At 38.5% G+C, this 17,867-nt stretch overlaps 2 protein-coding genes across 3 annotated transcripts in view; both read left to right on the forward strand.

The window, feature by feature from the left end:
* The window catches only part of LOC141761089 (uncharacterized), a 28,339-nt gene extending 17,002 nt beyond the window's left edge, over nucleotides 1-11,337 (forward strand). Inside the window, exons 4-14 of the mRNA XM_074624316.1 lie at nucleotides 69-130; nucleotides 1,800-1,902; nucleotides 2,002-2,087; nucleotides 3,443-3,543; nucleotides 4,632-4,702; nucleotides 5,463-5,570; nucleotides 5,840-5,910; nucleotides 6,008-6,125; nucleotides 6,227-6,391; nucleotides 7,453-7,548; nucleotides 7,639-11,337. Coding sequence (XP_074480417.1) covers nucleotides 69-130; nucleotides 1,800-1,902; nucleotides 2,002-2,087; nucleotides 3,443-3,543; nucleotides 4,632-4,702; nucleotides 5,463-5,570; nucleotides 5,840-5,910; nucleotides 6,008-6,125; nucleotides 6,227-6,391; nucleotides 7,453-7,548; nucleotides 7,639-9,627 — 2,970 coding nt within the window. The 3' untranslated portion in view covers nucleotides 9,628-11,337. The remainder of the gene's footprint in view (nucleotides 1-68; nucleotides 131-1,799; nucleotides 1,903-2,001; nucleotides 2,088-3,442; nucleotides 3,544-4,631; nucleotides 4,703-5,462; nucleotides 5,571-5,839; nucleotides 5,911-6,007; nucleotides 6,126-6,226; nucleotides 6,392-7,452; nucleotides 7,549-7,638) is intronic.
* A 910-nt stretch (nucleotides 11,338-12,247) lies between these two features.
* The window catches only part of LOC141760369 (F-box/WD repeat-containing protein 7-like), a 37,128-nt gene continuing 31,508 nt past the window's right edge, over nucleotides 12,248-17,867 (forward strand). The window contains exons 1-3 of one of the 2 annotated variants that reach the window (XM_074623089.1): nucleotides 12,248-12,506; nucleotides 14,010-14,448; nucleotides 14,527-14,856. In XM_074623089.1, coding sequence (XP_074479190.1) covers nucleotides 14,047-14,448; nucleotides 14,527-14,856 — 732 coding nt within the window. In that variant the 5' untranslated portion in view covers nucleotides 12,248-12,506; nucleotides 14,010-14,046. Of the gene's footprint in view, nucleotides 12,507-14,009; nucleotides 14,857-17,867 lie in introns of both variants that reach the window. The other variant, XM_074623088.1, reaches the window with a different exon arrangement.

Here is a 17,867-nt window from a genome sequence, read left to right on the forward strand (position 1 = left end):
TCTCTCTCTCTCTCTCTCTCTCTCTCTCTCTCTCTCTCTCTGTGTACATCTCTACGTCTCTCTACCAGGTCTCCATTCTAGACTCGAAGCGAGTGATGAACATCGGGATTTTCCTCAAACAGTTCAAGAGGTAAATCTTCTAGACCTGAGTATGTCCTCTCTGACCCGGGGTGACGGTCTGACGGAGAGGGTGTAATGATGGCGTGATGTGTGTCCTCGCCCTTACTCCGGGGTGTTGTGGGTAAACAGATGTGGTGATGCTGGCGTATTGTGACGGAATGCAGACGGAGACGCTCATTAACATGTGACAGGTTACAAGTTAGAGGACATGAATGATTACTGAACAGGCCCAACAGGCCCAGGGGCCCGAGGCATCATTCACCTGTATCACTGAAGGAAATAAATAATAATATGAAACCTAATATAATAATACTAATACATTATATTTGATAAAGCCATAATAATATAGACATGTATAAAAAATAAACATAAAGACAAGCAAAATGACCACAGCCTCAAAACCTCCAAAAAGAGACACAAAACAACTACGAAGAGACACAAAACAATTACAAAGAGACACAAAACAACTACAAAGAGATACAAAACAGCCTCAAAAGACACAAAAGAACATCAAAGGGACACAAAACAACTACGTAGAGACACAAAATTACCACAAACAACTACTAAGAGACACAAAACAGACTCAAAAGACACAAAAGAACAATAAAGAAACACAAAACAACTATAAACAACTACAAGGAGACAAAATAACAACTACAAAGAGATACAAAACAACTACAAACGGATACATAGAGACACAAAATGACCACAAAGAGACGCAAAGCGACCAAAAAGAGACACAAAACAACTACAAAGAGATACAAAACAGCCCCAAAAGACACAAAAGAACATCAAAAAGACACAAAATGATTATAAAAAAGACACAAAACGACAGCAAAGAGGCATAAAACAACCACAAAGAGATGCCAGACGACTACAAATGACTACAGACACAAAACAACCACAAAGAAACACAAAACAACCACAAATGGTGCTTCCATTGCGTCACAATGGTTCGTCTTGTAAGAGCTGATGCGTTTATAAGCTGAAACAGTCCAACATGGCTCATTTGAGAATCCAGTCCTTTAATTCCTTTCTCATTTGTAAAGTCAGACGTGTGGTTCAGTAACATGGAGGTCGTCACAGAGTGTCCTGAATGTGTTTGTGTTGTATCGACCTGCTTTGCTTTCCAAACACACTGAGAGACATACAGGCATGAGGGACGCTCAGCGCCGCAGTGTTTCATAAACTACCTGTAGATACAACAGTATTCAACATCTCTGGGTTCAGTCTACTCATGATGATAGCTATATGATAGATCCCCATGCTGCGTTAGTTTTATTCACACAAATGCAAATTGCACTCAGAGCTGATAAAAGATCCACTTTAAAACAGTTTGTCCATCTGTTGAGGACTTAAAATTAGTCCTTTAGTCTATTAAATGTAAAAAATGACGTCTTTAAATGTACAGTTTTGTCTGATCAACAGTCTAAAACTCAAATATATTCAGTTTATTGTGATATAAAACAGAGAAAATCATATTCAAGAAGCATTTCTGATCAAAAATATTTGTCGATTAGTTCTCTGTTTATTGACTTATTATTATTATTATTATTATTATTATTATTATTATTATTATTATTATTATTATTATTATCATTATTATCATTATTATTATTATTATTATTATTATTATTATTACTGAAAATTATTATAAAATCCTCCTCCTCCTCCTCCAGGCCCAATCAGACGATAGTAGACGATATTCGCCATGGCAACAGCGAGCCTTATGGGGCGGAGCCTCTGAAAGAGTTGCTGAAGCTGCTGCCGGAGACGGAGGAGGTAACGCGCACGCACACACACACACACGGACGCACGCACACACACACATTAAAGACATCATGTTAGCATCTTCTTCTTCATGTGTTTCCTCTCCTGCAGGCGAAGAAGCTGAAGGCGTACCACGGCGACGTCTCTAAGCTCTCATTGGCCGATTCCTTCGTGCACCTGCTGATTCAGCTCCCCAGGTGAGAGGCCGTGCTCACCTTTGACCTTTGACCTCCACAGCTCTCTGTCCATAGATGATCTTTTTAGTGATGCTGAAGGAAGGTTTTGTCTAATCTTATCAATAAATCTATTTTTATTTTATAATTTTATATTATTTCTTAGTTTTTATATTTTTATTTTCCTTAAGAAAAATTGGGCTGGGGCTTTTTACATTCTTTTTATTTTATTTTATTTATGTCTTATTTATTTTGTTTGTTGTGTGGTGTGGAGTTACTTTCTTTTTCTTTTTTTATTTATTTTCTGTTATTTTTCGGGGGGATGTGGGAGTGACTTTTTAACATTATTTTACTTTCTTATTTATGTCCAAACGATATATTTGAGAGTTTTAAAAATCTGACAATATATCAGTCGATATTCTTCTTTTTTTTTACATTAACACTATACATCAATAATAATTTTTTAATTTAAAATGCATTTAAATTTGTGTTTTATAGAATTATTACCAAGATATGTATTGAACGGAACATTTTACAGCGTAAAAATAAACTTTTTATTGCTGTTTCTGAATACTTCAAACCTTTATCTTTGACTTTACTTTCAATATCTCGTTATCCTCCAACGTATACGCGATACAATATATCTACAATGAGCTAATATAGGAGTATATGTATACGGATTTATACTGTCTGTCTCATGAATGTTGGTACTCGTGTGGTTATTGTAAGAGTTTGGAACAATAGGCCAGTTTACTGCTCAAAACAAGATGTAAGAGGAGGAAATACTGCAGCTGTGTGAGGTTAAAACATCTGGTCTATTTCAGCCAGAAAACAGCTGGACACGAGTTTAGATGCACAACAATTATTACTGTTTTGAATGAAAAGCGATTATTAAAAGTTGCACACAATAAATGCCCCCAAATGGTTTTATATTTTTAATATAGTCTTAATTGTTTGTCTTTTAATTTGTGAAATCAGTCACTTTTCATTCACATTCACACATATTGCTGTTTGGATCCCTGTGAGACGTTAACGGGGATCCAAATACAGAATAAAGATTTAAAAACAGAGTGAAGACGCTCTTCTTCCAGAACAAACGGAGCCTAAAGCTCTGAGAGTTTCTGGTAGCAGCAGATGGTTTAAAGACTGATGGGACATGAAACAGCAGGACTGATGGTCGCTCTCAGTTTGGAGAAACATTAGAGACTAACGGCAACGTCCAACGGAGAAGACAGAAGGAAGAGAGCGAGATAAAAACAACTCAGAGAAGAAAATAATCAACAATAAAAGAGCTTTTATTTATCCTCCCCCATTGTTCCTCTTCCTCGTTGCACTCATATAAAATGTTGGATTACTGATTTATTTCTCTCTTTGTTCAGTTACTCCGTCCGGATTGAGTCCATGCTGCTGAAGGAGGAGTTTCCTGGAGCGTGTGAGGTCATTCATCGAGACATTCAGATCCTTCGCGCCGCCGCCAAAGGTAACGCCGTCAACAACCGTCAACGGTTAACAATAAGTCTGGTTTTATCCTGTTTCTCTTCTTGTCAACACATTCAGATCCAAACCAACAGTGAATGTGTCTACTAACAAGTCCTGTCAGAGCCTGATATCTCTTCTTCTTCTTCCTCTGTGCAAAATACAAAGAGATGTAAAACAGCCAACAGACGCAAAACGACCACGAAACAACCACAAAGAGACACAACATGCAGCTGATATAATATCTTCTTCTTCCATTAAAAGCACATCAGTGAGCTTCACTGTGTCTCTGGGTGAAACACACACTGTAGTTTATTCTGACTCATCCGTCCTGACGACACTAACGCTCACTAGAGCAGCACATGTGGATTAATCCGCCGCTGAAAATAGTCCCCAACAGGAGGGACCATCTCCTCCAGTTTTATCATCCTGATGGTCTCTACGGTAACGTTATCTACTGCACGTCTGTTGCTCGTCTTGAGGTTTCCTCAGTTGTCTCATAAAATATGAAAAAGAAGAATAAGAAAAATAAAGATTAACACCAGACTTTTCGTTAAAAACATCCAGAGTCGTTTTTTGTTTTGTCTTCATATTTGATGTTTCATGTAAAGTGAGACTCCAGCATCATAAAACCTGCAGTAAAACACATCAAATCGAACCGTCTCACACACAATACCCACTAACACCTCCACTATTTATAGCTGTGTGTGTGTGTGTGTGTGTGTGTGTGTGTGTGTGTGTGTGTGTGTGTGTGTGTGTGTGTGTGTGTGTGTGTGTGTGTGTGTGTGTGTGTGTGTGTGTGTGTGTGTGTGTGTGTGTGATAACGTGATAACGTGATAACGTGATAACTGTCTGAATTGTTAACTAACCCTCCTCACACTAACACTGTCGATGACACGCTCACACTCCGCTGCCCTCGGGGGGATTTTAGGATTAGAAGATGTGTTTGTGAAGATGTGTTCCTCTTCTCTTCTTCCTCGCTGCCTTCCTCTCTTCTCTTCTTTAATCCTTTATATTCCACATGACGGTGATTTTAAGTAGGAGATGTTTGTTTGTGTACCGATGCAAATAAAGACGTCTCTTGTCCTCCAGAGTTAATGTGTTGTGAGGAGCTCCATGCTGTTCTCCACCTGGTGCTGCAGGCCGGGAACATCCTCAACGCTGTGAGTGGAAACACACTGCATAAAACTAATCATTAGACCAGGAACAGACGACAGGGGAGGGTACAAATATATATATATATAGAGCTGTTTGTAGCCATTGTGTGTTTTGTGGTTGTTTCTTGTCTATTTGTAGTAATTTTGCATCCCTTTCTGGTTGTTTCCTGTCTATCTGTAGTCATTTTGCATCCCTTTCTGGTTATTTTGCATCTCTTTGTGCTTGTTTTGCTTCTCTCTGTGGTTGTTTTGTGTCGTTTGTGTTTCTTTTTAGTTGTTTTACATCCCTTTCTGGTTGTTTTCTGTTTATCTGTAGTCATTTTGCATCCCTTTCTAGCTGTTTTGTGTCTCTGTGGTCGTTTTGCATCCTTTTTGGTTAATTTGCATCTCTTTGTGGTTGTTTTGTGTCGTTTGTAGTCACGTTGTGTTTCTTTATTGTTGTTTTGCATCCCTTTCTGGCTGTTTTGTGTCTCTTTATTGTTGTTTTGCATCCCTTTCTAACTGTTTTGTGTCTCATTGTAGTCATTTTGCATCCCTTTCTGGTTGTTTTGAGTCTCTTTGTGGTCATTTGATTGACTTCAGATTCAAGTCAGATTATGTAACTATTAACTAACTGGCTGTTAAATAAAGTTAGAAACTGAATAAATGTAACTTCCACCATCGGATTATAAGCACAGACTCTGAAGCCTTTAAATGTAGAGGGTTGTGTTCATGTCTACAGTAATTACTGTGTGTTGTTGTGTGTGTTGTTGTGTGTGTGTTGCAGGGAGGTTATGCAGGAAACGCTGTTGGTTTCAAGCTGTCGTCCCTTCTGTCTCTGGCCGACACCAAGGCCAACAAACCGGGCATGAACCTGCTGCACTTCGTCGCTCTGGTCAGTAACCTGTGTGTGTGTGCGTGTATTTGTGTGTGTGTGCGTGTGCGTGTGCGTGTGCGTGTGCGTGTGCGTGTGCGTGTGCGCTCCTGTGCTTCTACCTTTGTGAGGACGTATTAAAGTTTAGATCTTAATAGAGAGGACATGTTGAGAGCGGTTTAAGGGTTAAAACCTGGTTAAAGGGTAGTTTAAGTTCAGGGAATGCAGTATGTCAATGAGGATCCTCCAGTAGAACCAGAAGTAATCTGATGTTGAACTTTCTCCTTCAGGAAGCTCAGAAAAAAGACACAAAGCTGTTGGAGTTTCCCCTGAAGTTGAATCACGTCCAGCCTTCAGCCCGGTCAGACATCTTCATCACATATCAAATCAAGTTTAAACGTTAGTAGAGTAGAGGCTGTAAGTAATAATACACATATATGATATTGTTGTTTTTATAGGATCTCCTTGGAAACGCTGGACGCTGAACTGCAGTGGCAGACGACTCGTACGCGCTCAGTAGAGGAGAACGTCCAGAGAGACACGGAGCTGCTGCAGCAGCTGGACAGCTTCCTGCAGGTAACACACACATACTGCAGTCAGGTAGTACAACTTAAAGTGGTCATATGAAAACATCAGGTACAATCCATAATACTGTTGTACTATTGTTTGTGTCTCAGTCGGCCACCTCGTCTCTGCTCTCGCTGCGAGACAGTCGGCAGCAGCTGAAGAAGGAAGGCAGCGAGCTGATCGACTTCTTCTGTGAAGACCGAGAAACGTTCCGACTGGACGACTGCTTCAGCATCTTCAACACCTTCTGCTCCAAGTTCACTGCTGCTGTCAAGGTACGCACAACTAAACAACAACATCTACATCAATATGACAGCGGTGGAGGAAGTATTCAGATAATTAAAGTACTAATACCACACTGTGTAAAAGTCAAACTCAAAACGTCCAAAAATTATTAGAAAAATATGTGAAAAATTTGTTTAAAAAAAAAAAAGTCTGAAAATTATTAGTAAAATATGTGGTAAAAATTGTAAAAAAATAAATAATAATAATAATTTAAAAAAAAAAATGTCTGTAAATTATTAGCAGCATACAGTATGTGAAAAAATGTTAAAAAAAAAAAAATTTCAGAAAAAAATTCAAAAAATAATTAGTAATATATGTGAAAAAAGAATTGTAAAAAATGTCCCAAAAATGTCTGAAAATTATTAGCAGCATATGTGAAAAAAATTTCATGAAAAATAAAAAAAATTCCAAAATTAATTAGTAAGGTATGTGGAATTTTTTTTTTAAATGTTTGAGAAATATCCAAAAAAATGTCCTAAAATTATTAGTAAAATATGTGAAACAAAATTTAAAAAAAATAAGATGTCTGAAAAATATTTTTAAAAATGTTCAAAAATTATTTGTAAAGTATTTGAAATAATTGTCCAAGAAATATCCAAAAAAAGTCTGAAAATTATTAGTAATACATGTGAAAAAAGAATTGTAAAAAATGTCCCAAAAATGTCATGAAATTATTAGTAAAATATGTGAAAAATATAAGTAAGTATAAGTAATATTGAAATGAAAAATGACAATAATCATTTCAGTTATACTTGTATAAACTGTTGGGTTGTAAACATCATATTTTCCACTCTCCATATGTTTTTGTGTGTAAAACCTTCAACGGTAAAGTAACTGAAGCTGTCAGATAAATGTAGAGAATTAGAAGAAGAAAGTGCTGTGAGATGGAAATACTCAAGTAAAGTACTGATACTATAAATTTGTATTTAAGTACATTAAATGTGTCATTTGCATATTTTAAAACGGTTTTCAGACCTCTGCTGCCTCCTGCTGTTCAATCAGAGATAGTAGTTAAGAAATGACATAAAGACTCTCTGTTGTCTCTCTGAAGGAGAACAAGGATCGGGAGGTGAAGGAGGCGGCCCGGCGCCGGCGAATACAAGAGCTGGAGGAGCAGAAGAGGCACTCGTGGGCCGGCGCCGAGGAGGTAGGACGACACACACACACACACACACATAAACACAAACACAAACACACACTGACAGCCTGACGAGTAACGGATGTGTTCCTGTTTTAGGTCGATGGAGCGGTCAGGTTACGCAGCGGCAGCGTGACGGACATGTCGAGACACGACGACACCCGGCTGCTGGCGGAGCTCCTGTCCCCGAAGTTCAACCAGCACAACGGCCACAACTCTCTGGGACGCTCGGGGAGCTCACGGCGCTCCCGGAGAACTCCGTCCACCTCGCCGGTTTTCGTCGCTGACCGCGAACTGAACTCGTTCCTGGCGACGGCGAGCCCTGACCACAAAGCGGCAAGGACAGCTTTTCCAAGACTCTCCCCTACGACTCGACCGCAAAGTCCGAGAGTCGCCCAAAACCAGCAAACGCCTTCCTCGCCTCCGTCCAACCATACAACCGCCACTTACCTCAGCGACGACGCTACCCAGACTCCAGTAAACGCCATCAGTCCCACGGATAAAGTTCAAACTACCTCTGATTCGAACCAGCAATCCGACCGCAACAACAAAGATCGTCCAGCAACGCCTTCGGAGCGTCAGTCTGGTTCGAGGGGGGAACTCGCCAGAACGAACAAAGCTGATCCGGATTTTCGTGGACGGACCGCCAGCAGCGACGAGGCGTCCGAACGCAACACGTCTTCGACAGGAAACATGTCTGTAGTTTTAGAGAAACGCACGTTGGTGCCTGAGCTGAAAGTGTTCGACAAGGTCGCCGCCCTGACCAACAAAGCGCCTCACGCCGGTCGCCACAAACACCAGGACGATGAGCGAACGAACTCACAGATTGAGACTTCCTCGCAGGAAGAGGATAAGGTGGTCGTGTGGTGTGTGACGGGCGTGTGCGAGGCAGCCGACGAGCTCACGCACACCGACAACGCGCAAACTGAGCAGCATCAGCGTAGGAGCGACAATCAGGGAGGAAGCCAGCAAGCTTCCTCTTCCACAGCCAATCGCACGCCTTCAGAACCTCAGCCGGCCAATCAGAAGCCAGTGCCTAAACCCATCAGCAGCCAACCGGTGCCTGTCTCCCGCGGTGACGACCCGTCGCGTCCCGCCTCTTCGCCCAGGTGGCGCCCAGCAGATGGCTCCACCAAAGAGAAGCGAAAGTCAGTCGACAGGAGCAGAACTACTTCCAGTCGGACAACCAATCAGAACGCAGAAGCAGCTTCTTCCACGAATGGAACGGCAGATTCGTCCAAATCGCCCACCAAGAGCCTCCCTACCTCTAGAACTCGACCCGCTTCGATGATACTCGCCACCGCCAACAAAAACAAGCCCGTCCGCACCCTCACGGACTCTGAGAACCAGAGCATGAGGCGGGTCGTGCCCATCTCCAGGACCAGCAAGCGTCCCGAGAAGCCTCCCGCCGCAGCACCCACCGGTCCTCCCGCCGCCAACCTCATCAGGCGAGGAGAGAGGCCGTCGACCGCTCCGTCGTCCCGCCGCTCCAGCCTCCACAAGATGCCGGACCCGAAGGATTCGAAAGACCAGAAGGAGAAGAAGCAGGAAAGGAAGCCGTCGATCCGGAAGACCGTAGCAAAACCCAAACCGCCGCCGGAGGAGAGGATGTGCCGCTCCACGCTGCGGGCGCTCGCTCAAGCAGGAGGAGGAGGTGGAGGAGGAGGCAGCGTCAGCGCTCCTGCTACTCCTTTACACAAACCCGCTTCATCGTCATCACTTCCAAGTTTCGCCCGAAGCACCGCCTCGTCTTCTTTCAGACGAACCAACACCACCCTCGCTCCTCCTGCTCCGTCACCCCACGCCGACGCCCTTAAATCCTCCTCCAAGACCTCTTCTTCCTCCTCCTCCGTCGCCCCATCCTCGCCTTTAACCCGGACAGGCTCGCTGAGATCCACCGCCACCTCCACTCCGCCCTCCTCCTCCCCGCTGAGGAGGTCTCAGACCATCAAGGCGCCTCCTCGCTCGCTGCTCCACGACCCGCTGGTTCCCCTTAAAGGCCACCGGCGGAGCGACAGCGGCACCTTCTCCGACAAGTCGACTCACTCCAAAGACTCGGGCAAGTCCAGCAGGCCGGGATGGAGATAACAGGAGGAGCAGCGTCTCCTACTCCGTCCCTCTTTACTGGAGTCAGAGGATACATTCCAATATGAAGTACAGACTCCTAGTTATGTAGGAAGCAAGGAAAGGAAAGAAGGTTCAATTCCGATATGAAGCACGAAAAGCGTCCGAACTCGTGGCTAAATTTGTTTAACTTCACCGAGAACTGCGACACTTCAACACCAGTAAAGGAAAGCTTCTGATTCCTATGAAATTAAGATGCCAGCTACATTACTATTTACACATAATGTCCTTTTCCTAACCGCTTTGCACCAACATGAAGGTCACCAAGCCTCCCGTCATCAGGAGTAATGCATTGACTCCCATTAACCCCCCGAGACCCGCCGACTCTACTGTCTTTCAGAGGCCGTAGCCGGTTCAGTTTTACAGCTAGAGTGAAGATACAGATATCATATGAAACTAGAAAACCTAAAGAATACATTGGTACCAACCACGTCATAGTATTGTGGCGAGGAAAAACTTGCATGGCCATTTTCACAGCAGTCCCTTGACCTCTGATCTCAAGATATTTGAATGAAAATGAGGTCTCCTCTTTTTGACCTCACTGTATTAAATGACATTGTGGTGACCTCTAGGATAATCACAGCCTCATGAAACTTTACAGCCACAAACTAGAGACCTAGAGCATTCAGAGGATGGATGGCTTTCCTAGCTATGTTGATCAATAAGGGGGTTTCTGAGCAGTTTACACAACACAAGTGCCGAAAAAAAAATGCCAATTCTTGCAGAAATCTCCAAAATGTCAAAAAGTTTTTGATCCCAAATCACAGCATGTCTTTTTCTATGCTGTTCCTCAAGGTCTTGGTGTCTTAATGTGGTATTCTGGTGGCATTATTGATCATTTTTATCAATTCTCAAGTGGTAAAATGGTTAAATTTAGCACCAAATCTGTGGAACAAATTGCATCAATGCAAAAATTGCTGCAACAACTTATGAGACACAATAGAGCATGGGGATGGACATCATATACTTCCATGTTCTAAACCTACATCTCAATTTAATCATCAGGTTCTCAGCTTTCAGATGATGTACACCACTTCTATGTGACGTCTACTGTTGACCTGCTATCTCCCCCTAAAGACCGCCTGGACCCCCTAAAAGAAGGCTAAAACGGCTCTATTTTGGCTCTCAAAGGGTTAATGCTGCATAAATTGTCCTTTTTTAATGACAATAATTTTGCTCAGAAATAAAACATGCCACATTAGTGCGTTTTCAAGGGAAGATGAAGGAAGGAAATAAATGTCTGCATCCATGAATCTGTATTAAAAGGTGTCATTTCTGCAGTGTTTCTGGTGATTGACGTGACTGAATCCCAGCTGAGTGTCTCCTGATTAAAAACAAAACACTTTATTTTATGTCTTAAATTCTGCACCTCTAACTTCACTAACCAACCTGAGGAATCTCTCTGTACATCTGGCCTGATTAAAATAGAAATGATTGTATTTAAGTAATAATTAGATGATGAAGTTTAAATAAAGAAGTGATTCGTTTAGACGAGGAGATATTTAACGTGTCTCTGATTCGAGTCGGGGGAAAGTCTGAAGTGCCAAGTTTGTTCATATGAGGATATTTGTATGTATATGTATCTCTATTTATGTATGTATGGAGTTAATATTTGATATATAAATATGTGCATAATCTATCTACTAATTAATAAAATAGTATTCCTCCGACACACTTTGTTTCTGTTCACCAGAGCGCATTTCCTCTTTTATTTCTTCTTCTGCTGCATGTTTCATTTTTTTTTTACTCTTGTTTTTAAAAATAATACAGCTGTGTAGTGCTTATACTTAGTCTGCAGTAGTACTTTCATTTTTTTCTCATATATATATATATATATATATATGTATAATATATATATATACATATATGTATAATGTATTTTATATTATATATATAATATAAAAAATATTTTATATTATATATATATAAAGAATATTTTATATTATATATATAATATAATATAAAAATGTTATATTACATATATAATATAATATAAAACATTTTTATATTATATACAATTTATTTGAATATATATATTCAAATAAATTGTATATAATATACCATATTTTTTGTATGATCTCATAATAATAATAAAATTTGTGTTTACATTTACTTTTTAAACATAATGCTTATACGTAGTCTGCAGTAGCACTTTAATTTTTTTCCTCATTATATATATATATATATATATAAATGTATTTTATATTATATATATATATAATATATATATATTTGTGTTTATTTTTATGGCTATATATATATATAATATAAATGTATTTTATATTATATATATATAATATATAAATGTAATTTATATAATATACAATTAATATATTAATATTAAATATATATTCAAATAAATTGTATATAATATAAAAGGATTTTTTGTATGAGGTCATAATAATAATAATATAATATAATATTCATTATTTAATATCCTTTCATGCCGTTATTAAAAGTTCTGCACAAAAAAATAAATATATATTTTAAAAAATAAATTTATATTTTTAAAAAATAAAAATATATTTTTTTGTGTTTAAAAATCACAAAGGGGCGTAACCGAGGTGTGTGACGTCACCAAAGCGCGCCAAACAAAGCTCCATGTGCAAACAGAGAAGAGGAGAGAAAAAGTTTCATCTTTCAGGTTTGTGATGGAATAAAAGTTTAAAAACACAAATCTGGAGACGTGAAGTTCAACTTAAAGAAGCTTTGTTGGATTATCAGCTAAAATATAGAAGCTACACCGAAAACATCCATTAGAGAAAGAGATAAGAGAAGAAGAAGAAGGTGTTTAAAGTTTAAAGTCTCTCAGCTGCTGCAGGACAAAACACTGTTTATTAAAGGTAAGTCTGGTTATTTCACTACTTTATCTTCTAAAGTCAGAATATTAAAGTCTCTTTAAGGTATTTTATAAACATACAGACACATATCTAATAAATAACACTGAGATATTATAAAATACATCACTGATACTACACAACATTAAACATTAAATACTATCAGTGCACTATAACAGAAGCATCACTACATGAACTCCCATAGTGATGCTACAGGAGGCTGGTTCTTTATATATATATATATATGTATATATATATTATATAATATGTATATATATATATATAATATGTATATATATATATACATATTATATATATAATATATATATATATATATATTATATATATAATATATATATAAAAAATAAACTTTCCTTGCCTTTATAAACAAACCTTTCAGTGAGTGATTTAAGTACAAATTCAAGGTGTTTTACTTGAGTATTTCCATTTCCAGGTGAAATTCTAATATATATATTATATTATATAATATATATATTATATATATTAAATATTCTATATTCTATATATATATATATATATATATATATATATATATATATATATATATATATATATATATATATATATATATATATATATATATATATATATTCTAGGTAAATATTGTACTTTTTACTCCTCTACATTTGTCTGACAGCTTTAGTTACTTTACAGATTAAAATGCAGCAGTATTATTAATCCAGAAACATCAGATATAACACACTGACAGGGAACATTTTACTGACATATCAATACTTTTACTTTAAACAATTTAAGTACATTTAGCTGATGCATACTTAAGTAAGGCTTTGAATGCAGTACTTTTACTTGTAGTGTAGTCTTTGTGTTTGTGTCCACTAGATTAATGTAAGTCCACTCTTTTAGCTCTGTTTTTGGTCTCCACCACCAAATATCTGTCTCTTTAGTTGCTAAATGCTCCACTATGTTCACAAGCTAGACTCTAACGGGGTCTCTCTTTATGGAAATAACTTCCAGAAACATCAGATATAATAGTAAAACACTGACAGGGAACATTTTACTGACACATCAGTACTTTTACTTTAAGTGCATTTAGCTGATACATGCTTTTACTTAAGTAAGGCTTTGAATGCAGTACTTTTACTTGTAGTGTATTAGCTCAGATCAACATGATGATTCATCAGGAGTCTTTGTGTTTGTGTCCACTAGATTCATGTAATTCCACTCTTTTAGCTCTGTTTTTGGTCTCCACCACAAAATATCTGTCTCTTTAGCCGATAAATGCTCCACTGTGTTTTTTTTTTACTGAAACGGCTTTGTAGAGCGATTTGATTTGTTTTTATATGAGAATATTGATTAGTGAGGCTTTAAAATGTGACGTAAGAAGGATTTATATTTTTAAAAAGTGCAGTTTGTACACATTTAGTGACTGATGGGTCTGTTTTTACCTATTTTGTTAACATATCCATTAGTATTGTAAACATAAAAGTTTTATTATTATAATTATCATAACTTTGTGTTTTTTTAAAGATGCGTCTTCGTGCTGCTGCTGTGTGACGAAGGAAAGATGGACGAAGAGCGTCAAGAAAGGAGAGAAGAGGAGGAAGAGGAGGAGGAGAGAACACTACAAACTCAATCCAGTAGGAGAGAAGAAGAAGAAGAGGAGGAGGAAGAGGAGGAGGAGGAGATGATGAAGGCAGACGCCAAAAACAAAGCGATTGGTGGACACACTCCGATCTCCTCCTCCTCCTCCTTCATCTCCCTCCCTTTCCTCTCCTCCTCTCTGCGCCGAGTAAGAGGAGGAGGAGGAGGTGAGGAGGAGAATGGAGAGGAAGACGAGGTCAGAGTCGCCATAGTCACCATCGAGGACGAGTCCTGTCCGTCCGAGCCGTTCGGCACCGCCCACCTGGAAACGACCAATCAGATCACACGGACGGAGGACGGAGAGGAGGAAGGAGAGACTGAAGGAGTGGTGGAGGAGAAGAAAGAGGAGGAGGCAAACGGTGATGAACGAGAGGAGGAAGGAGAGACTGAAGGAGTGGTGGAGGAGGAGAAGAAAGAGGATGAGGAGGCAAACAGTGATGAGAGAGAGGAGGAAGGAGAGACTGAAGGAGTGGTGGTGGAGGAGAAGAAAGAGGATGAGGAGGCAAACAGTGATGAGAGAGAGGAGGAAGGAGAGACTGAAAGAGTGGTGGTGGAGGAGAAGAAAGAGGATGAGGAGGCAAACAGTGATGAGAGAGAGGAGGAAGGAGAGACTGAAAGAGTGGTGGTGGAGGAGAAGAAAGAGGAGGAGGAGGCAAACAGTGATGAAAGAGAGGAGGAAGAGGAGGAGAACGCAGAGGTGACGTCACCATCATCGCTTCACCTGCAGAACCAGGTAGGACCGTTGACTCGCTGGTTTGATGATGAAGATGATTCTGTAGATTAGACTACTTTCATTGTGAACGAGGTGCGTGGAAGCAGGTGCATTATGGGTATTTGTATGAAGGCGGGCTGCAGAGGTAGGAGGAGGAGAACCTAAAGGTCAGAAGGTCGCCGGTTCATAACTCTAAATACTGAGAAAGTTCTTTGTGATTGTAAAGTGTTTGTAAAGGCTTTTGGCTCGGCATGAGAGATGACTATTTTAATCCTTTTTCCTTTCCTATTGGTCTTAACGCTCTTGTTATTTTAATGTCCTGTTGGTTTTAAGTTGGTCTTAGTGTTTTATTGTGTTGTTTTTCTGTTTTTATGAATAATTGTACAGCACTTTGTTCAACTTTTGTTGTTTTTAAATGTGCTTTATAAATAAAATTGGATTGGATAGTTGTACTACAACACTTAGTTTGGAAAAATATGCTTTTGCATAATTTTGGTGAATTTTTAATGGGAAAAATATTCAATAACTTCACTTTTATAAAGTGTAATGCCACCAAATGTCTCAATTAGTTTAATAAGTATAATCAGGAAGAGACCATTGATGTGTGAAGTGATTATAGTGTCACTACACTGTATAATACTGAAGTTATTTAATATTTTTCCCATTAAAAATTCACCAAAATTATGCAAAAGCACATTTTTCCAAACTAAATGTTGTAGAACAACAAAGTGCAACTGATGCAACGTATGTAGGACTTCTAGCCGTAGCTAGTTTGCAGGCTGTTGTTAGGCTTTTAAGAAAAAATAAATAAATAAATACAAAATATAACATACATAAAATCACATAATACAACATCGTACATTACATAAAAAATATATATAAATAAAATTAAATAAATAAGGAAAATACATTTTTAAAAAAGGGGTGAGGGAGGATTCAAACGAAATTTAAAAATAAATCCCCAATAAATGTCTGTATATAATATCCACGGTGAACGACGGAGAATCAGAGAACAGAGAACAGTCTTGATGAATTGAGGTGAATGGAGGTTTAACAACAGCATGCTGGACTATTAACACACTTCAGACTCACACAGATGAGAAGCTCACCTTCAGACATCAGACGGTTTATGAGGACGTGTTTTAAAGAGTCAGGTTTTTATGAAGATGTGTTTGTGAAGTAGTGAGCATACGACTGGATGATATTTGAGCCAGCAGGTGGCGACGTTGGACACGTTATCTCCTCACTGTGAATGATAACACACATAAAAGAACAACACAACACCACTTGGCTCTGATGGATCTGTGTCTGTGTGGCATTCAGGTACCAGCCGACGACGTCAGCGTCTGTGTTTGTGTGTTTGTGTTGCATTCAGGTGCCATTGTGTCTCCTGTTTTGTCGTCTTTATAAACAAGCTGAACACCAGCTGCTGTTTGTGTTTGTGTGTCTGGGAGGTCGAGTGTGTGAGAGAAAGTGTGTGTGTCATCCTTTTACTCTTAACAATTAAAAAATACTGAATATTCATTTTCCCGAATAATAAGCCAATTATATTAGTATTTTGTTGAATTATTTTATATTTTTTAATTAAAGCATGTAAAAGTTAATTCAACACAATGAACACTTGAATACATATTAAGTTTATGAATTAAAAAAATATATAATTTTATTTATAATCAAGTAATTAAAGTCTCTGTTAATAAAACAGCATTAATTATACGGTTAGTTTCAGACACTACGTAAGGATAAAAAACGACTGCAAACTGCGTTTTCTGGAGATAAAAAACATAGAATCTATTTTTATTTACAGTAAATATTCTCCTAAAAGTGACATATGAGCATCAATCAAAGATATTAAAAGTTGCAGTACTCTTTGTAGTAAAGCGGCAAATACAACATTAGAAAGTATCAGGCAGGCAGTGGTGGAAGAAGTACTACGGTCTTTTACTTAAGTAAAACTAGCAGTACTACAGTCTAGAAATACTGTTACAAGTAAAAGTCCTGCATCATAGATAAGTATTTCAATCAAAATGTAAGTATCAAAAGTAAAAGTACATCATTATGGAGAATAATATGTATTATATTATTATAATTATTGATGCATTAAGGTCACTTTAATGTTGCAGCTGGTAAATATGGAGCTGGTTTTAATGACTTTATAAACTGCTGGGTAGTTTAATCAATAATAAAATATCATATTTTAATAGTTAATTATATTCAGTTTTAATAATCTGAATCTGTAAAGTAGCTAAAGCTCTTAAATATATGTAATGGAGTAAAAAGTACAATATTTCCCTCTGAAATGTAGTGGAGTAAAAGTATAAAGTAGCATTAAATGTAAATACTCAAGTAAAGTAAAAGTACCCGGTGTCAGGTATCTATAAAGAAAACTATAACGTATAATATTACTATACTATATCATGATTATTAAGATCTATAAATAGAGAGACAGACAGTAGGTGTGTGTGCAGGAATGTGCAGCCGTGAACATTCCTCAGATTCCTCCATCGGGATCATGGGATATGAAGTCTCCTCCCCATGGGAACTGTTAGCTTTAGACACACACACATATACACATATATACACACACATATATACACACACATATATACACACACATATCAGTATCAGTAGTGTCAATGCTGAAGTGTCTTAAAGCTGCATTCTCTCTAACAGCCAGCAGGGGGCGACTCCTCTGGTTGCTAAAAGAAGTCTGATTGTATAGAAGTCTGAGAAAATGAGCCTACTTCTCTCTTGATTTATTACCTCAGTAAACATTGTAAACATGAGTTTATGCTCTCAATCTCTAGTTTCAAGTCTTCTTCAATACAGCATGATGTTCATTTAGTAAATTAAGGTCCCATTTAGAGTCAAATAGACCATAAAGCAGGGGATGCTTTAGCGCGGGTCTACCTGGTGATTGACAGGTCGCTACCACGGCGTTGTCCGGTCTGCAAAGCATGATGGGATCGATGGTTAGTTAATGTCCAGGAATATATAAAAGAAGGAAGCGTTGTTACGACACCATTCTAATT

This window comes from Sebastes fasciatus, chromosome 22 (genome assembly GCF_043250625.1).
Source record: "Sebastes fasciatus isolate fSebFas1 chromosome 22, fSebFas1.pri, whole genome shotgun sequence".
NCBI lineage: Eukaryota > Metazoa > Chordata > Actinopteri > Perciformes > Sebastidae > Sebastes > Sebastes fasciatus.